The sequence below is a fragment of the Gossypium arboreum genome, chromosome 12, assembly GCF_025698485.1.
Source record: "Gossypium arboreum isolate Shixiya-1 chromosome 12, ASM2569848v2, whole genome shotgun sequence".
In the NCBI taxonomy this organism is placed as follows: Eukaryota; Viridiplantae; Streptophyta; class Magnoliopsida; order Malvales; family Malvaceae; genus Gossypium; species Gossypium arboreum.
Genome location: NC_069081.1, coordinates 118,768,651 through 118,785,384, shown reverse-complemented (window position 1 = coordinate 118,785,384; position 16,734 = coordinate 118,768,651). Strand labels below are relative to the sequence as shown.

Below are 16,734 nucleotides of genomic sequence, written 5' to 3'. Positions count from 1 at the left end.
GAGCCAAAGTGTTCGGCGCCACCAACATGCCATGTCAACAACCAAGATAAAAAAATTAATTTTTTGATAGAGCCATGTAAAATGGCACCACCCGTATAAATAGCTGAAAAATACTACAATTTCTAAAAATATGAGAGATTTTAAACAAATTATTCTTTTTCTGATAGAGTCAAATAATTTGGTGCCTCCAGTTTCTAACATCTCTGTTACCTTTTTTTTTTCCATTTTTTTGTTTTTATTATTTATTTATTATTTGTTTATAATATTTTAATTTTATATTTTTTGATGGAGCCATTTTAATTGACGCCACCATTTCATTTAATTTTTTTAAAAATATGTTTATTGTTATTTTATATAAATTTTGATGGGTTATAATTCATTTAAATACCTTTTTTAATTTGTTTAATATTATTTTATAATATTTTTATATTTAAATTTTTTATCATTTCAAGGCTTTTTATTTAAAAAAATAAATATACTTTTAAAAAAATAATAAAACATTTTTTGTCCTTTGTTATGTTTTTATTATTATTTGTTTATAAAATTTAAATTTATTTTTTGGGGAGACAATTATAAATGGCATTATCAGTTAATTTAAACTTTTTTAAAAAATATTTTTATTTATTTTTCTAAAAAGTAGATTTAATTTTTAAATAGAAGTCTTGAAATGATATAAAGCAAATAATAAACAAATAACAAAATAAATAATAAAGTGTTATAAAATAGAGAGAGATGGAGTAAATAAAGAACAAAGAAAACATGAAAGCAATAGAGAATAATCTACTTTATTGATCAAAAGGATCGTTACAATAATTCATTAGATTCTCTATTTATAGGCATAAGAAGTATAAAAGAAATAGAGATCTAATTTATTTAAACTACATTAAAACTTTATTTAGATCGTGATGGACATCCATTCAATAAGATATTCATAACATGAACAAATTTAAAAAAAAAATGTGTTTAAATGAACTATGACTCCACCAAAAAATTATATAAAAAATAAATAATTAAAAAATTAAAAAGAAAAAAAGATTTAAATGAACTGGTGGCGCTATTTAGAATGATTTCATCAAAAAATATAAATTTAAAATATTATAAACAAATTATTTGGAAACTGGTTTCCGAGATGTTGAAAATTGGTGGCATCAAATTATTTGGCTCAACTTAAAAAAAGAAAATTTGTTTAAAGCCCCACATGTTTTTAAAAATTATAATATTTTCTTAATATTTATACAGGTGGTGTTATTCTACATGGCTCCACAAAACAAATAATTTTTTTATCCCAGTTACTGACGTGGCATGTTAGTGGCGCCAAACACTTTGGCTCCACCAACTTGTACAGTATATTTTAATTCATTTCCGTATTTTATAAAAAAAATGAATCATTTAAGTAATTAATTAAATTTTTTAGATTAATTTTATAAATTAAATTTTTTAGATTAATTTTATAAAAAAAGGCATGCGGATTGACAGACAAAAATCATAAGGTAGCTTACTGTTGTGACCGATGATGATGACTGCTATTGGTAACTTGTTCCATCTCTTCAGCATCCGTTGATTTGAAGCTGCAAGGGTTGTTTTCACAGAAATGGGATAAACAAGACAAACCCAAGAAGGGAATGTAGAAATGTATGCGAGAAAACTGTACGACTATAACCGGATACATAAAAAAACTCCGGTTAGAGAAGTTCAATTCAATCGGAGAACTAAAATTTGTCGTAGCCGTAAAAAACTATCGCGAGTAATTTTATCAGATTCAAAGCATAGGCATTGATGAGGGTAAAACTAGCATTACGTCGTGATGACCATTTGAATGGCCGATTGAGCTTGTCGGGCTCTGGGAGAAATGCTACAATTATTGCTTATACTAAAATTTTGATATCAGCAGATGAAGATTTATTTACAACTTTATTTCTTTTTACTTACTACCGTCAAATGTTATTATTAATCCATTTTAGATAAATTGTGACCTAAATTTATATATTTTAATTAAATCAATTTCAATAGATGTATTTTTAAATTCATCTATTTTAGATTTTAGATTTCTCAAATTTTAAAATTTCTTACCTAAACAATAATAAATAAATTCATTGGATAAAATATTGATATAAATTTATTGCATATTCTTCAATTCAATTATTAGTAATAGCTATATTTTTGAATTTCAAAATTTCAATATTAAGGCCAACTCGTTAAATCTATTATCTTTCTTTTTCCTTTTTTTTTTTTTGATAGTATGCAAAATGGTATTACACATGCAATTATATATTCATCATATTAGATTTTGAAAATAATACAATTTAATAAATTCAAAAACTTCAAAGACTAAAAATGATTAAATAAAGTCCAATGAGAAAGAGGTGATACATTTTGGTGCCAACAAAAATCAAGTAAAATCAGAAGAAAAATGAGCTCTTAACTCTCTTTTCAGACAACAAATTTCTTAAAACATCCATTAATGAAGTCTTGCAACAGGACAACTCAACAGAACAGAAAAAGAAACACAATCTAACTCGCTCGGAGCATCTGCATTAAACCACCGAGTTACCCCGAACTGCACTATCCACATGCAAAATCTAAGCAACGAGGGTGCTGGCAGTCGTAGACTCACTGCAAACGGATAAGTTGAATCAATATTGCAACAAATTGATGAAAAAAGAAACATACAAACAGGAAGGGCATAGACCAATAGACAGACTTGGTCATCTGTAATAAAAAACAGTGCACCGAAGCAAAATTACGACACAATCTAATGCAGGGGCTTACGTATTTAAAAAAAGACAACCTAAATCATATCATTTACTAAACAAAATATGCAAATATGTTCTAACAATTCCCCTGAACTCCAACCTTAGAAATGGATTCGAGCAACCTACAATAAACCCATCATGTATTGCATAGAACAAATCAAGCAGGTATTCATTTCATTGAAAATCACAATATAAAACCAACTACATGAACAACCATTTTGTAATGGGATTATGCAAATACAGTAATAACTTAATGCCGTCATAACGTACTGCATCGCATGGCAAGACAAACAAAACACGCATCAAGGAAGAAACCAAAGAATATAAGTTCACTAACTAGACAGTAATTGCAACAAGGATCAGTCTTAGATAAAAACACAAGTATAAAGCTACAAACCGATGCATAGACTTACTATTTCCAGACAGGTGGAAGCTTCTTTGTTTTCTTGTAGTAACGAGCAAGCCTGTGAATCCTGCTCTCAACAAGAATCAACCGAAACTTGGAATCCTTATCCTTCCTGTTTCTCTCCAAATGCTTGCGGATCGCAACAGCCTTCTTAATAAGGTGGTACAAATCCTCGGGAATTTCAGGGGCAAGACCTTTCAAAAACAATAAAAAAATAACAACACATCAAAAATAACCCCACAACCTTTATGATTTAGTTTTAAAACTTAAGGTAATCAGTGAACATTTTACAGCTAAAACATAGTTGTAATCAGAATTTTGTAAGATTAAAACTTCCACTCCGACCAATAGCCTATTTTAACAAGAAAAATCCATGCCATCAATGTAATAAGAATTCAATCAACCATCTTAAACATGCTCAATATCAAATTCAAGCTAACATTTATCGCCTACATGGACAGCTAAACTAATAAACGAACCAATTGATAGGATATTGATATTGAGGTCTATGTCATAAGAATTTGATGAACTATTTTAAATATGCTAGCCTACACGGACAGCTAAACTAATAAACGAGATCAATTAGATTGTTTCGAGATCAATGTAGAATCCGGGCGAATATTTGGTGCAATTAACCCTATATATTTTACATTTATATATTACCGTGAGCCTTGAGGATACGCAAGATTTTGCTTCCAGTAACGCTGTTAACCTGAGCAATGCCATGAGAGTCACGAAGAATGACACCGATCTGAGATGGGGTCAAGCCCTTTTTTGCAAATTTGCAAATGTTCTCCTCGACCTAAACAGATTTACATATTTACATATCAAATAATAAGTAAATTTTTCATAGGGCATTTCTGTCAGAAAGGAAATTGAAAGACTCACATCTTGAGAAGAGATCTTGAGCCAGCTTGGTGGAGTTCTCTTATAAGGTAGAGCTGAGGCAGAAATACCCTTGCTGCAATAATGAAGGAAATGTTAGTATTTAGCTAAGTAACGTAGAAATACGAGTGTGTGTGTGTGTGTACATATATATATATATATATATATATAGAGAGAGAGAGAGAGAGAGAGAGAGAGAGAGACCCGCGGCTGTGCATGCGACCCATGGCGGCGGCGGTGGTGGCGAGATTTCTCTCTTTGCCGCTAAAGTTTTGAACTGGACAGTTGGAAACGAGGTGCAAGCGCAAACCCTATCTTTCTCTTTTATGCGGGGTTTTCCATTTTATATTTACAGAGAATTTTTGGTTAAAAAGGGTAATTATACAAATGGTCACCCAACTATTCCCGTGCTCCTGTTTCAGTCACCTAACTTTAAAAGTTTTCAATTTAGGACTAACGTTTGTATTCATTACTATTTTGGTCACCACTATTAAATTGATAAAGGTGATGGCAAGGCCTTTTTTAGTTGGTATAATACTATATTTAGTCTACAACACTTGCATATTCTACCAATTTGATCCAAATTAACTTAGTCTCTATACCATTAAAAAAATCAAATAAGTCTAAATTGCACCATAATTAACATTTATTGTATAAAATTATCTTGAAATTTATTTATTTTTCAATTGCAGTTCAATTTCAAACAAAATATTTCATTTATAAAACCATAAAAACTTCAAAAATATTAACACCGTTAAACAGTAAATGTTAACTCTATTCCAATTAGGCCTTATTTGACTCTTTTTAATAGTATTGAGACTAAATGATTCATTTTAGTAGAATACATAATCTGATTAGGTCCTTATAATAGAGAGACTTCTCAAATACATTCATATATTAGTATTATGTAATAAATATTTTCGTTTTGGGCTAAAAATCCATGTTTAGTAGACCCATTGTTACAAGATCCACCTTTTCTCATGGGTCAGGCCCAAACCTCACTCATCTCCTTCCATGGCCCAACACGGCACATCCGATCAGGCAATTTCACACATGTCAAATAAAATTGTTAAGAAGTTGAATAATTGAAATAGCATCACAATCAAAAACTAAGTTATCTTTTAATTTAAAATAAAATTAAGAATATATCATAGAAAATTACTTAACTATAACGATGTAAATGAAATAATAAATTAAAACAAAATTATGTAAACATATAACCGGACCTAAAATGAAATTAATCCAAAATCTAGACTCCCACGTGAAATTTCATCATTAATCGAACCTTCAGTGACTTTTACTTCTCTACTTTTTTTCATTTTCACTTTTCACATTTTTTTTTCTTTCTTTAAAATCCTACTCCATTTACATTTCACTTGTAGACACTGTAAATTTTAGCAACTCAAATCTTCATTTTATTGTTTCAACAACTAAGAGCTTCATATAATATGATATCTATTACTAAGTAGAAAGTCGAATAAAATTACAGTTGATTACGAGTCTTGTATTAATTATAAAATATAATTTAAATTATGTATTACGTAAATATAATTTAAAACTACGGTTTATTTTATAATCAATTTTTATATAAAATATAGTCTAATATTTTTATTATTCAAAACAGGTGTAATACTTTAGTATCTAATACTAATCAGTGTCAAATGTAATTGATAAAAATAAATTTTCAAAAAAAAAGTAGGGAATTTAGAAAATTCAAAGTCAGAATTTGTTTTGTTCAAAATATAATTTATTATTTAGTTTATGAATACGATTATTAAAGAAATTTTTTATTCCAAATTTGAAAAATATATATTAATAAGAAATTTACCTCTAATTAAAATTTAAATATACAATAAATAAATTACACGTGATAAAATAATATAATGACTTATAAGCATGGCACATAAAAGTTATTTTTATAACTTTATTATTTTCGGTTACTAAGATTGGACTAAATTTATTTTTTTAATTTTAATTAATATAAAATAGTGAAAACAACTTGAAAGTATTTGATAAAAAACATTTTAAAAAACTATGTAAGAATTATTGATTATTTTTATTTACTTGTAAAATTAATTTTTTAAATGTTTATGAATAATATTTTGCCATATTACCAATTAATTATATCCAAAAATCATAATATAAAACTCAAATTATTAAAATATAAAACCTAGACTTAACATGAAATAATCAAGAAGTGAATCGAATCAAATTATTATAAAATATTTAAAAATTTAGAAGAAAAAAAACCCACCTAATATCCTAAACCTAACCCCACTTGCCTGCTAAATTACAAAAGAATAGTTGCTTTTAGTAAATTATATAGATTAATTTTTTAATTACCTTGGTTAACTTGCCCTAAAGTTAGGTAATTTGTGTCCCCAATACATAATAGGTATGTGGAGTATGTGGCTTTTTTCATGCTAGGATCCTTTGTAGCCTACACTCTGCTCTGCTATCGGATAAGCATTACTGTTATTTTTTGTTGCCTACAATTATAAATACTCCAAATATGTGTTTGATACCTACTTATTTGTTGGCATTAGTTATGATTTTTCGTAATTATGATCAACTTTTTTTTAGAAAACATTCAATTGAAGTGGTTGCGGTTTTGTTATTGTAAGGATGAGAATCTCAAGTTTAAATCCTTGTAATCATATTTATTGGGTCGAGAGAGATTTATCTATGTAGTTTGAGGTATTTTGTAATAGAAGATTTTAAGTTTTATGAATTGTTGAGGGAATGTCGACTCTTTCGAGAGAAGTCTTCAGAATATTGTTTGTCAGGAATCAACGAATCTCAATATTATTTTCGTCTAGAGTTGTCTTTCAACTTTTTTGTAAAACTCAAGTGTTTGAAATTACCTGAAGAGGTGGCGAGTTTAACAAAGTGAAAGCATTTCGTTAGAATAGTCATCTACCAAAAAAAATGAGTTTTGCTTTTATTGTAAAGCCCAAGTGATAGCATAGTTGTTCACAAGTGTCTACATTATAGGCTCAAACCCTATCAAGCGCAAATGCTTATATTTTCTTAGTACGTGACTACGCATCATGTACGAGCTGATTTGATGGGATTCTCTTACACTACTGAATTGACTGTATTTTTAGACATTTATTATTTTAAGGACGAAAGTATAATTTGATCATTTACTAATCTATAATTTTATAAAATCTAAATGAAAAAATATCACATTCTCATTTTAGGTGGTCTCGACCACTATCAGCTCCCCTTAGTGTCGTCCTTATTGAGTGGACCACGCTTCAAATCCTTCTTCCGGAAAAACTCAACCTTCCTCGACATGGCTATCGGACTTGATTGCTTGAATGTAAAGATCCAACAAAGAGAACAAAAGCTACTTTGGTGTGCTAAAGGTCTCGCAAAAGCTACCCAAAAAAAGGCACATCACACTTTAAATTAAAGCCATGAACCCATACTCTTTTTCCACAAAAGTTTCACTTATGCAATAAGACCCATAAATTTTACATGTTTCCTTGTTCTGCCTGTCTATCTATTTGCTACAAAACTACAAGTATAGTCCACCCCATATAAACTTTTGGTAAATGAGCTTAACCATTTAAATTTAGGGTATTTTGTTTTTTTTTTTTGTTTTTTATGGTAAATGTGCATTCTTTGCAATTTAACTTGTCACTAATGGATATAAAATTTAGCTTAAGAAACTCCCTACCACCCTAAAAAAAAAAGTGATTTGATTTGACATCAAAGGGAACTTCATGCACACAACAAGTTTCTTTTGCCAAATTCTTTTTGGTTTGATGGTTTCCTATAGTCACCAAGGTGGCTTTATACAAACTTTTTTTTTTCTCATCTCCTCTACCAAAGGAGATTCTCCTCAATTTGATGTTGACATTATGCAATTATCTTTAAAGTTCCCAGCTACTTGCATATATATATAAGTCCCTCAATTATTAAATATATCAATTCAATCTTTCTATTATTAAAAAATAAGATAAAAGTTAAATAGTAATATATTTCATTTATATAAATATAAAATATTTTAAATTATTGACTATGTTAAAAGAGTAAATATTAATTTTATTGAAATCTAATTTTTTAATAATATAAGAACAAAATTATTTAATTTCGTATTTATATTAAAGAGACTTACTAAGTACTCCTAGTTACCGTAATATCTCTAAACAGCAGTTTACAATGTTATTGGTTTATTTAAATCTCAAAATACTTAAAAATTTTCAAAATAAGAATAAACAAATTCTTTTTAACTCCATGATTTATCTCTAATCACAAAAACAATTTTTCTGCTTTATCTGTCCCACTCTACCAAGTAATCAAAAAAAAGCTTTCAAAACACTTTGATGCAGCATGCTGTGCATGCATTAGAGACGCCCTCCCGAAGCCCACAGCAGAACGTGGAGCAAATAAAAGATCATAAAATAAAAATGGAAAAAAAAGGTTTCGGGAACACCACAAACTCCATAGCCCACATCACTGTTTTGGTCTAGAATAGACCGGAACAGAACCAGATTCCACAACACCCCCAACATATCTGTTTTTGCCTAAAAAGCAGCATCACTTCCATATAATATTATACTGTGTTTTTTTTTCCCCTTTTTACCTCTTCTTTTTTTCATGCATTTTTGTGCAACCCTAAATATTCTACTGTAAAAAACCACACTTTATGGTTTTTTTATTTTTGGGTATCCTAACTGCTACATGGTAACCTAAATGGAAGAATCCAATCTTTTTTGTGGTTGATAGAGGGAAAATTTAGAGACAACACAAAGGCATCCGATGCTCAACTCTTCTATCTATATTTTTTTGGGTTAACTGGATAATGATGAAAACTTCGATTTGTACTTTTCTTTTTTGGTTTCAAAATCAACATTTGTATCATTGTATTTTGATTTTATATGTTGTTGGGTGTTTTACTTAACTAACAAACTAAGACAATTTGATTGTTGTTAGTTGAATTTCTTTTTATAATTTGTTAGTTTAATTTTAGTTTCTTTTATTTTATATTTTATGTGTGTTATTTAGAAGTAAAAGTAGATTCGAATCGATGTCATCCATCTTTTTTAATCGAGTTTGATCAGGTTGAATATAATAATTAATTTAATTTTATAGACAGTTAAAATAAGTTAATTCAACCTATTATCGGTTATGAATTTTCACAACCGAATTAATTAATTTAACCAAAACCTTAAACCAACTTCTATTCGTTTTTTATTTCTAATGCTTTGAAAGAAACAAGAGGAGAAAAAATTTAATCAGTTTAATTGGCTGAACTGAACAATGTTAAGTTGGCTCCAATACATCAATTAAGACCTTAGTTGGTCAATTAGTTAAATAAATTATGAATTGATTGCTTAAGTACGTTTTTATTTTTATTTTTTGTTAATTGAATTAATCAATTATTTTTCTCTGATCAATTGAACAAGAATAATCTAAAAAATAAATGAATATTTTTTATTTGTTCAAAGTTAAATCATGACTTATTGCTATCTGAGAGATCTAATTAAAAATTATTAAAAAGTAAAAAAACTTGATTCAATAGATTTTTAATTGATCAGTTCAATATCATTCTTCAAATCGATACCTTAATTAACTCTCAATCCAACTAATTTGATTGACAAATTCAATTTTATTCAAATATCATTACTTTATATTATACATATAATATATTAAATGCCATCATTTTTTGCTGTTGCAATTTTGGTAAAAAATTGGAAATAAATAAAATTATATACATATCCCATGTTAGCATTTTGTGAATCCTGTGATACCTGACGTATAGCCAGCTTCCAGCATCCACTTGCTAATTACTAATGTGGTCCTCCACTTTTTGTATTTTTCCCTTTCATGTTCTTCTTCCCTTTGATTTGACAGTGGTGGTCAAGGACCTAGTTAGAAACTTTATATAGAGTGTTAATGTAAAATTTTAATACTTGAGAGGCCAAAGTTAAAATTTTGTCTTATAATAATTCAAATTAAATAATTTTTAGAAGGGATATAATTGCAAATTATCCATTTAACTAACAATTAAAAAATTAAACCAAATTTTTACTATTTAAAAGGCAAAAATAAAAATTTTCTCTTTAACGAAAGATCAAAGCTTACCCATACAAAAGAAAAATAAATTAAAGTTTCTTTGCTACTCCCACTAAAACAATGGCAAATTTTAATTTTTGCCCTGTTTTTATATTTTATTATAGGTTAAAATATGCTTTAAGTCCATGTATTCTTCATACATTTGAAATTTAGTCTTTTATTTTTATTTCTCTAGATTTAATCTCTCTACTTATTGGATTTCAAATTTTAGGTAACACCTTTGAAATTCTTTTATTAAATTTTATGCTATTACATTTTGAAATTACCTCACTTAGTAGCCATTAGACAACAAAAAACCGTTCCAATGAACTTGTATTTAATCGAATAATTTTAACATTGTTTACATTTGAACTTGGGTAAAAAGTAAAAGATTAAACTATTTGAAACAAAAATAAAAGGACTAAATTTTAAATATATAAAGTTACAATTACTTGAAACATATTTTAACATTTTCTATATGGTTTGTACTTCGTACAAGAATAATGCTTGCCGGAGCAGGCTACGATGTCTGTCTCTTTACACCCATCACCATTATTTGGGTTCTACTCTTCAATTACAAAAAACATCAAATGCATACAAAAGTAAATTATCTTAGCGAGTGAAATTAAAATTAAATTTTAATACAACGGAATTTCTTGTATTAGGAGTTAAATTGTATTTTATCTTTTTATTTAAAAATGAATAAATTAATTTATGTACTTTAGATCAGAGAGTAAACTGATCATTCTATTAAAAAATTCATCAATTTCTACTATTAAAAATTGTTCTTTGCATGTCAGAATGAGGCATAGTAGCACGCAACGTGTAACTATATAATTATTCTGTAATTATTTAGTTATTCATCGATCACCATACAAATTTTAATAATAGAAATAGTAGAAAGTTTTAACAAAAAATATTAATTTATTATTTAATTTAATATATACAATAATAAATATTTTAATTTTTAGTAAAAATGACAAAATACAATATCATTCTGGTACGAGTTTTCACAGGTACTTTTAGATGCGAATTCATTAGGGTTGAAGGATTTAAATGTAATCTTGTAAAATATATGTCATTTCTTTATATAATTAAAAAACTAATCCAAGGGGTAGAAAAGGTAGAAGGAAAGGAGTGGAGGGGTACATGTCAGAACCTGACCTTTCTGACACACCCCACCATAGTTCAAAATATAAAATAATTATAATATTATTACCTCTCTTTTTTTGGTGAAGGCAACGTCTTATATTTATTAATTTATTATTTTGAATTTGTTATTTTATCAACTGCGGTTTCACCCACCGGTCAGTTCCACTTGTCGTCTTGATCAGATTATCTTTTGACATGATTGGATGTCAAGTTCAAAATCAGGGGGAAGTGGAAATGGTCTTACGGTAGAGTATCTCATGAGATCCTAGAATTTCAAATTTCGAATTCCAATCCTCCGGGCTCCGGGGACATAACGGCTATTCCTCTCATTAGTAGCGTAACAGACCATCCATGTACCACCACGTGGCATACGTACTTGCTCAACTCTCTCAGCTTAAAGTTTCATGCGCACACCAATAAGTGAAGCGGGCGTTGAGAGGAATTGTGAGGAATCAACTCTTATATCGATTTTGGTTGCTTGTGAGATTAGTTTTGTTGGTTATTTTATTAAATTATTTAATTTAATTTATTTTAAATATATGTATTATTCAAATTCAATAATTAAAATCAAGTAATTAATTGATTTAAAGTCAATTCAATTATACTATTTTTAACTCTAATTTAATCAGATAACTTAAAAATATTGTTGCAAACGACTTCTATTAACTTCAAAAAATTAACCTCTATAAACCATAAAATCAACCTAAAAATAATTTAAAAATTATAATATTAAATCTGAAATCAAAATTGATTTATTCAGATTTTATTCTAGTTTGAATTTAAAAAAAACCATATAAATAGCCTTTTGAAATTTAGGCATATTTGTTAGGTAATAATTATTTCATTGATTTAATCTAAGATCTATAGGTTTCACGTGTGGACGTAATGCTAGGAATTAAAATAAAATGCTTCACCATGCTATTATTATTATTTGAATGTTGTATGGTAATGCGATTTTGATTAAAAACACTCCCACAAACAATAGTTTGTTTTAGTGCACTTATGCAATTAGTATCTATATATATTTATTAATCGTTTAAGTGAAAATTAAATAAAGTTTTATTTGAAATAATAAATTTTAAAATTTAAAATTTATAGTATTTTAAATTCAAATCTCATTTTTTACGAGTTTTTTATTGATTTTATATAAAATATAAAAATATCCTAATAATATAATTTAATAAATTGATAGAAATAAAATTTATGTATCAAATTAAATGTTAAATTTAAATTTAAATACTATATAATATATTAATCAAATAAAAAGATAAAATTAACCCAAAAATAAAAAGGGAAAGGAATGTAGTGAAAATGGTCAACCAATGTCTCCTTTTATCACAAGAAGCAAGAAACCCTACCCAGCAACTCAGCCCACTATTTATTCTTCACTGCTCGCTTAAAAACACCAATAAATCCAACCGTCCGTCATAATCTTTATCCCTCACTCCCTTTTTATTTATTTATTGGGTAAAATATAACTGCTGGTCCTTACATTTAATTTCAATGTTCAAACTGGTATTTAAGTTTTTTTCTTTTAAATTGATACTGAATTTAACTTTTTCTCTTTAAGTTTTTTTTGTAACATTGTTAAAATGGGAGGATATGGAGTAATTATTACATGTGACACACATACTACATCGTCAACTAAACGTACATGTCACGTGTAACAATTTGATTGATACACGTCATCATATTTTTAAGTTAAAAAAGATTTAAATGTATGACAAAGCCAAAACCGGATACTAATTAGAACAAAAAGAAAAATAATTTAAACATTAAAACCAATTTCAAGTATGAAAAATTAATGTTTAACCTTGATTAAAATGTGCCTTAAGTCCTTATATTTTTTTCATATTTGGAAATTAGTCCTATATTTATTTCAAAAATTTAGTCTTTCTACCTTTCAATTTAAAAATGCAAGTCTAATTGTTAACACCATTAAAATTTCAATATTAAATTTAGATTCCTTAAAACATTTTTGTTATATGATTACCAAGTAAGTTTTTTTAAAAATTTTCAAAATGCGACAGCAACAAATTTTATAGAAAAAATTTAAGATGACATTAACAATCGGGTCTGGATTTTAAAATCTAAAAGATATAGAGACTAAATTCTTATGAATATAAGTAGAGAGACTAAATTTTAAATTTACAAAGAGTATAATTACTAGAAAAAAGAGCATATTTTAACCTTTTCTTTTTTCCTTTCATTTTCTCGGTTGAATTTTCTAAACTCACTTTTTAAGCATTACCACTCTTCTCTACTGAAACAAAAACATGGACATCTCTGCATCTTTGTCCCTTCCCTTTGTCCTAAACACACTGTGACTTGAAAACCGAGTTCGTTCATAGTGACTCAGTGACCACCCATTTTCTCCCACCATTTATTTTACCTGTAAGAGAATCCAATAGACCAAAACCAAACAACAATGGGTTCCATGCCATCTCCTCTCTTCTTCTTCTTTTTTCTTCTCTTCACAATCCAATGTTGTTTCAGTTCAAACACTAGTGAGCTAAGAGCTTTAATGGATATCAAAGCCTCTTTAGACCCTGATAATCAATACTTAACTTCATGGACCACTAAAAGTGACCCTTGTTCTTTTGAAGGCTTAGCGTGTAACGAACAAGGCCAAGTAGCCAACATTTCCTTACAAGGCAAAGGATTGTCCGGCAAAATCTCACCGGCCATTGCTGAGCTTCAGAACTTGACCGGTCTTTTCTTGCATTACAACTCTTTATACGGTGAAGTACCGAGAGAAATAGCTAACTTGACTCAACTCGCCGATTTGTATCTTAATATGAATAATCTATCCGGTGAGATCCCGCCGGAGATTGCTCAGATGGATAGCTTGCGAGGTTAGTGCTAATACGTTTTGTTTTTTGTATTTAGCATTGGGTTTTTTTTTTTTTTTGAGATTTTTGAGCTTTTTTTTTTTGGGATGAATGTAGTGTTGCAGCTGTGTTATAACCAGTTAACTGGGAGCATACCAACACAGTTTGGTTCTTTAAAGAAGCTTAATGTTCTTGCTTTACAATCAAATCAACTCACTGGTGCAATCCCTGCAAGTTTAGGAGATTTGGGTACTTTAATAAGGCTTGATTTGAGCTTTAATGATCTCTTTGGTTCAATCCCAACAAAACTAGCTGATGCTCCACTGCTTGAAGTTCTTGATATAAGGAACAATTCTCTTTCAGGCAATGTTCCTCTTGGTAATAATCTTTGTTCTTCTATCTTGCTCTTTTTATGACCAAAACATGAACTGTGTTTGATTTTGTGTTCTTGTTGTTTTGATCTATAAGCTCTCAAGAGATTGAATGATGGGTTTCTGTTTCAAAACAATCTGGGTTTATGTGGCTCTGGTTTTGCATCACTTGAACCATGTAATACCTCTTATCAAACTAATCCAACCAGACCTGAAGCATATGGACAAGGGGTAACTGGTATGTCTAGAGAAATACCAGAGACAGCAAATCTAAGGTTGCCTTGTGAACAATCTCAGTGTTCTAAGCCGTCGAAATCTCGAAAGGGTCCGATTCTCGTCGGCCTAGTTGTTGTCACAGTTGCATTATCAGCTATAGGGTTACTCATATTCAAACAATACCGTAACCGAAAACCGAAGCTCGGTACCTCATTCGAAGAACCTGAAGCCAAGGAGGGGTACAGGAAGAAAGGTTCGCCGCTCGTTAGCTTCGAGTACACTAATGGTTGGGATCCTTTAGATGGTAGTAGGAACTTCAATGGCTTCACACAAGATGTGTTGCAAAGTTTTAGGTTCAATTTAGAAGAAATAGAGACTGCAACTCAGTACTTTTCGGAGTCGAATTTGTTGGGAAAAAGTAACTTTGCTTCAACATATAAAGGGTTCCTTAGAGATGGATCAGCTGTCGTGATTAAAAGCATTAATAAAACTAGCTGTAAATCAGATGATTCCGAGTTCTTGAAAGGATTGAATGTTTTAGCATCGTTGAAACACGAGAATGTAGTCCGGTTAAGAGGATTTTGTTGCTCAAAAGCACGCGGTGGGTGCTTCCTCGTTTATGATTTCGTCCCAAACGGAAATTTGCTACAGTATCTCGACGTAAAGAATGGTGACGGCACGGTCCTAGATTGGTCTACAAGAGTTTCCATTGTTAAAGGCATAGCCAAAGGTTGGTCTCTAGTTATGTTTTTTGCCTTGTTTTAAGTGGGGTTCCTATTAGCTAACTAGACTTGTTTGTTGGAACAGGGATAGCATACTTGCATGAATACAAAGTAAACAAACCGGCTCTCGTTCACCAAAACATATCAGCCGAGAAAGTGCTCGTCGACCACCGGTTTAATCCCCTACTTTCAGATTCTGGCTTACACAACATCCTCACCATTGACATTGTCTTTGGTTCACTCAAAGCCAGTGCTGCCATGGGTTATCTCGCACCCGAATATGCCAACACGGGTCGTTTCACCGAGAAGAGCGACGTTTACGCGTTCGGGACACTCGTTCTCCAACTCCTTTCGGGTAAACAAAAGGTGACCAGCTCGGTACGTTTAGGAGCTGAAACTCGTAAGTACCAAGATTTCATAGACCCGAACCTTCACGGTCGGTTCTTTGAACACGAAGCGGCTAAACTAGCAAGAATAGCATGGCTTTGCATTCATGAATGTCCTATAGAAAGACCATCAATGGAGGAAGTGGTCCAAGAATTGGGTAACTGCAATGGCCGTCCTTAAATGGTGATGATGATGTTGTCACTTAACTACTCACTGAGGCATGAATGGGGCATGCTTTAAATTTGTGTCCTTTTGCTAAGGACTATGTATGGGCCTTTTGTGAATTTTGCTCATGTGAATTCAACCTCGTAAACGCTAATTTTATTTTGTTATCCAAGAATTTATTTCTAGGCTTTTTTAATTCACTCTTTTAATTTTGTGCTTGAAAGTAAGCTTTATATGTTATGCTGATATTTTTAGGGTGTAACCGAGCAGGCGGAGTTCAACTTGAAATTTGTAGCTTTATACTCTGTTTGAGCTCAATTAAATAGGTATGTTTAAGTTTTAGTTCGACTCGAGATATAATTGAGTTATTTGAGATCAAATTTTATTGAATTTATTTATTAATTTTTGTACTCAAGCTCGAGCTCGATTTGATAATTGAGTTTTGGGTTATATATATTAATGGTTAAAAATATGAAAAGTTTGATAAAGCTTCTGAGCTATTCGAGTTGAGTATTAGTAAACTCAAATTCAACTCAACTAATAGCTCTAGCTGTTTGAACTTGGTTTAATAATTACCATACTGAGTTTGAATTTTTTTAAATCGAACTTGAGTAATTTCGCGAGCATTAGCATCTCATTTACACCTTTAGGTCTCTTGAATCTACGTTATTTATTATGATCGATATAATCCTTTCTTGGCACTTGAAAGTAGAAGTGTTCATAGACTAAATGAAGCCAATATTTGAATCTAAAAAAAAAATTAGGTATGAATTTATCCCA

The 16,734-nt window shown here is 29.7% G+C and overlaps 2 protein-coding genes across 2 annotated transcripts; one reads left to right on the top strand and one right to left on the bottom strand.

The window, feature by feature from the left end:
- Positions 1-2,302: 2,302 nt before the first annotated feature.
- LOC108477261 (40S ribosomal protein S13) lies at positions 2,303-4,393 on the bottom strand. The gene is made up of 5 exons (XM_017779758.2): positions 4,249-4,393; positions 4,048-4,120; positions 3,823-3,961; positions 3,167-3,353; positions 2,303-2,613 (listed from the first exon to the last, which is right to left on the bottom strand). Exons 1-5 carry the CDS (start codon positions 4,269-4,271, stop codon positions 2,580-2,582), a joined length of 456 nt encoding a protein of 151 aa, XP_017635247.1. The 5' UTR covers positions 4,272-4,393; the 3' UTR covers positions 2,303-2,579.
- Positions 4,394-13,432: 9,039 nt separating this feature from the next.
- LOC108479755 (LRR receptor kinase SERK2-like) lies at positions 13,433-16,334 on the top strand. The gene is made up of 4 exons (XM_017782529.2): positions 13,433-14,117; positions 14,211-14,471; positions 14,562-15,410; positions 15,488-16,334. The coding sequence occupies exons 1-4, from the start codon at positions 13,691-13,693 to the stop codon at positions 15,967-15,969; spliced, it is 2,019 nt and encodes a 672-aa protein (XP_017638018.1). The 5' UTR covers positions 13,433-13,690; the 3' UTR covers positions 15,970-16,334.
- The last annotated feature ends 400 nt before the right edge of the window (positions 16,335-16,734 follow it).

Excerpts from the sequence above, each read along its gene's own strand:
- LOC108479755 (XM_017782529.2), top strand. The coding sequence starts at position 13,691 with ATGGGTTCCATGCCATCTCCTCTCTTCTTCTTCTTTTTTCTTCTCTTC. Across the intron at positions 14,118-14,210 it reads TCAGATGGATAGCTTGCGAG|TGTTGCAGCTGTGTTATAAC; the intron begins GTTAGTGCTAAT and ends GGATGAATGTAG. Across the intron at positions 14,472-14,561 it reads TTCAGGCAATGTTCCTCTTG|CTCTCAAGAGATTGAATGAT; the intron begins GTAATAATCTTT and ends TTGATCTATAAG.
- LOC108477261 (XM_017779758.2), bottom strand. The coding sequence starts at position 4,271 with ATGGGTCGCATGCACAGCCGCGG. Across the intron at positions 4,121-4,248 it reads GGTCGCATGCACAGCCGCGG|CAAGGGTATTTCTGCCTCAG; the intron begins GTCTCTCTCTCT and ends TCATTATTGCAG. Across the intron at positions 3,354-3,822 it reads GCGTATCCTCAAGGCTCACG|GTCTTGCCCCTGAAATTCCC; the intron begins GTAATATATAAA and ends TGTTTTTGAAAG.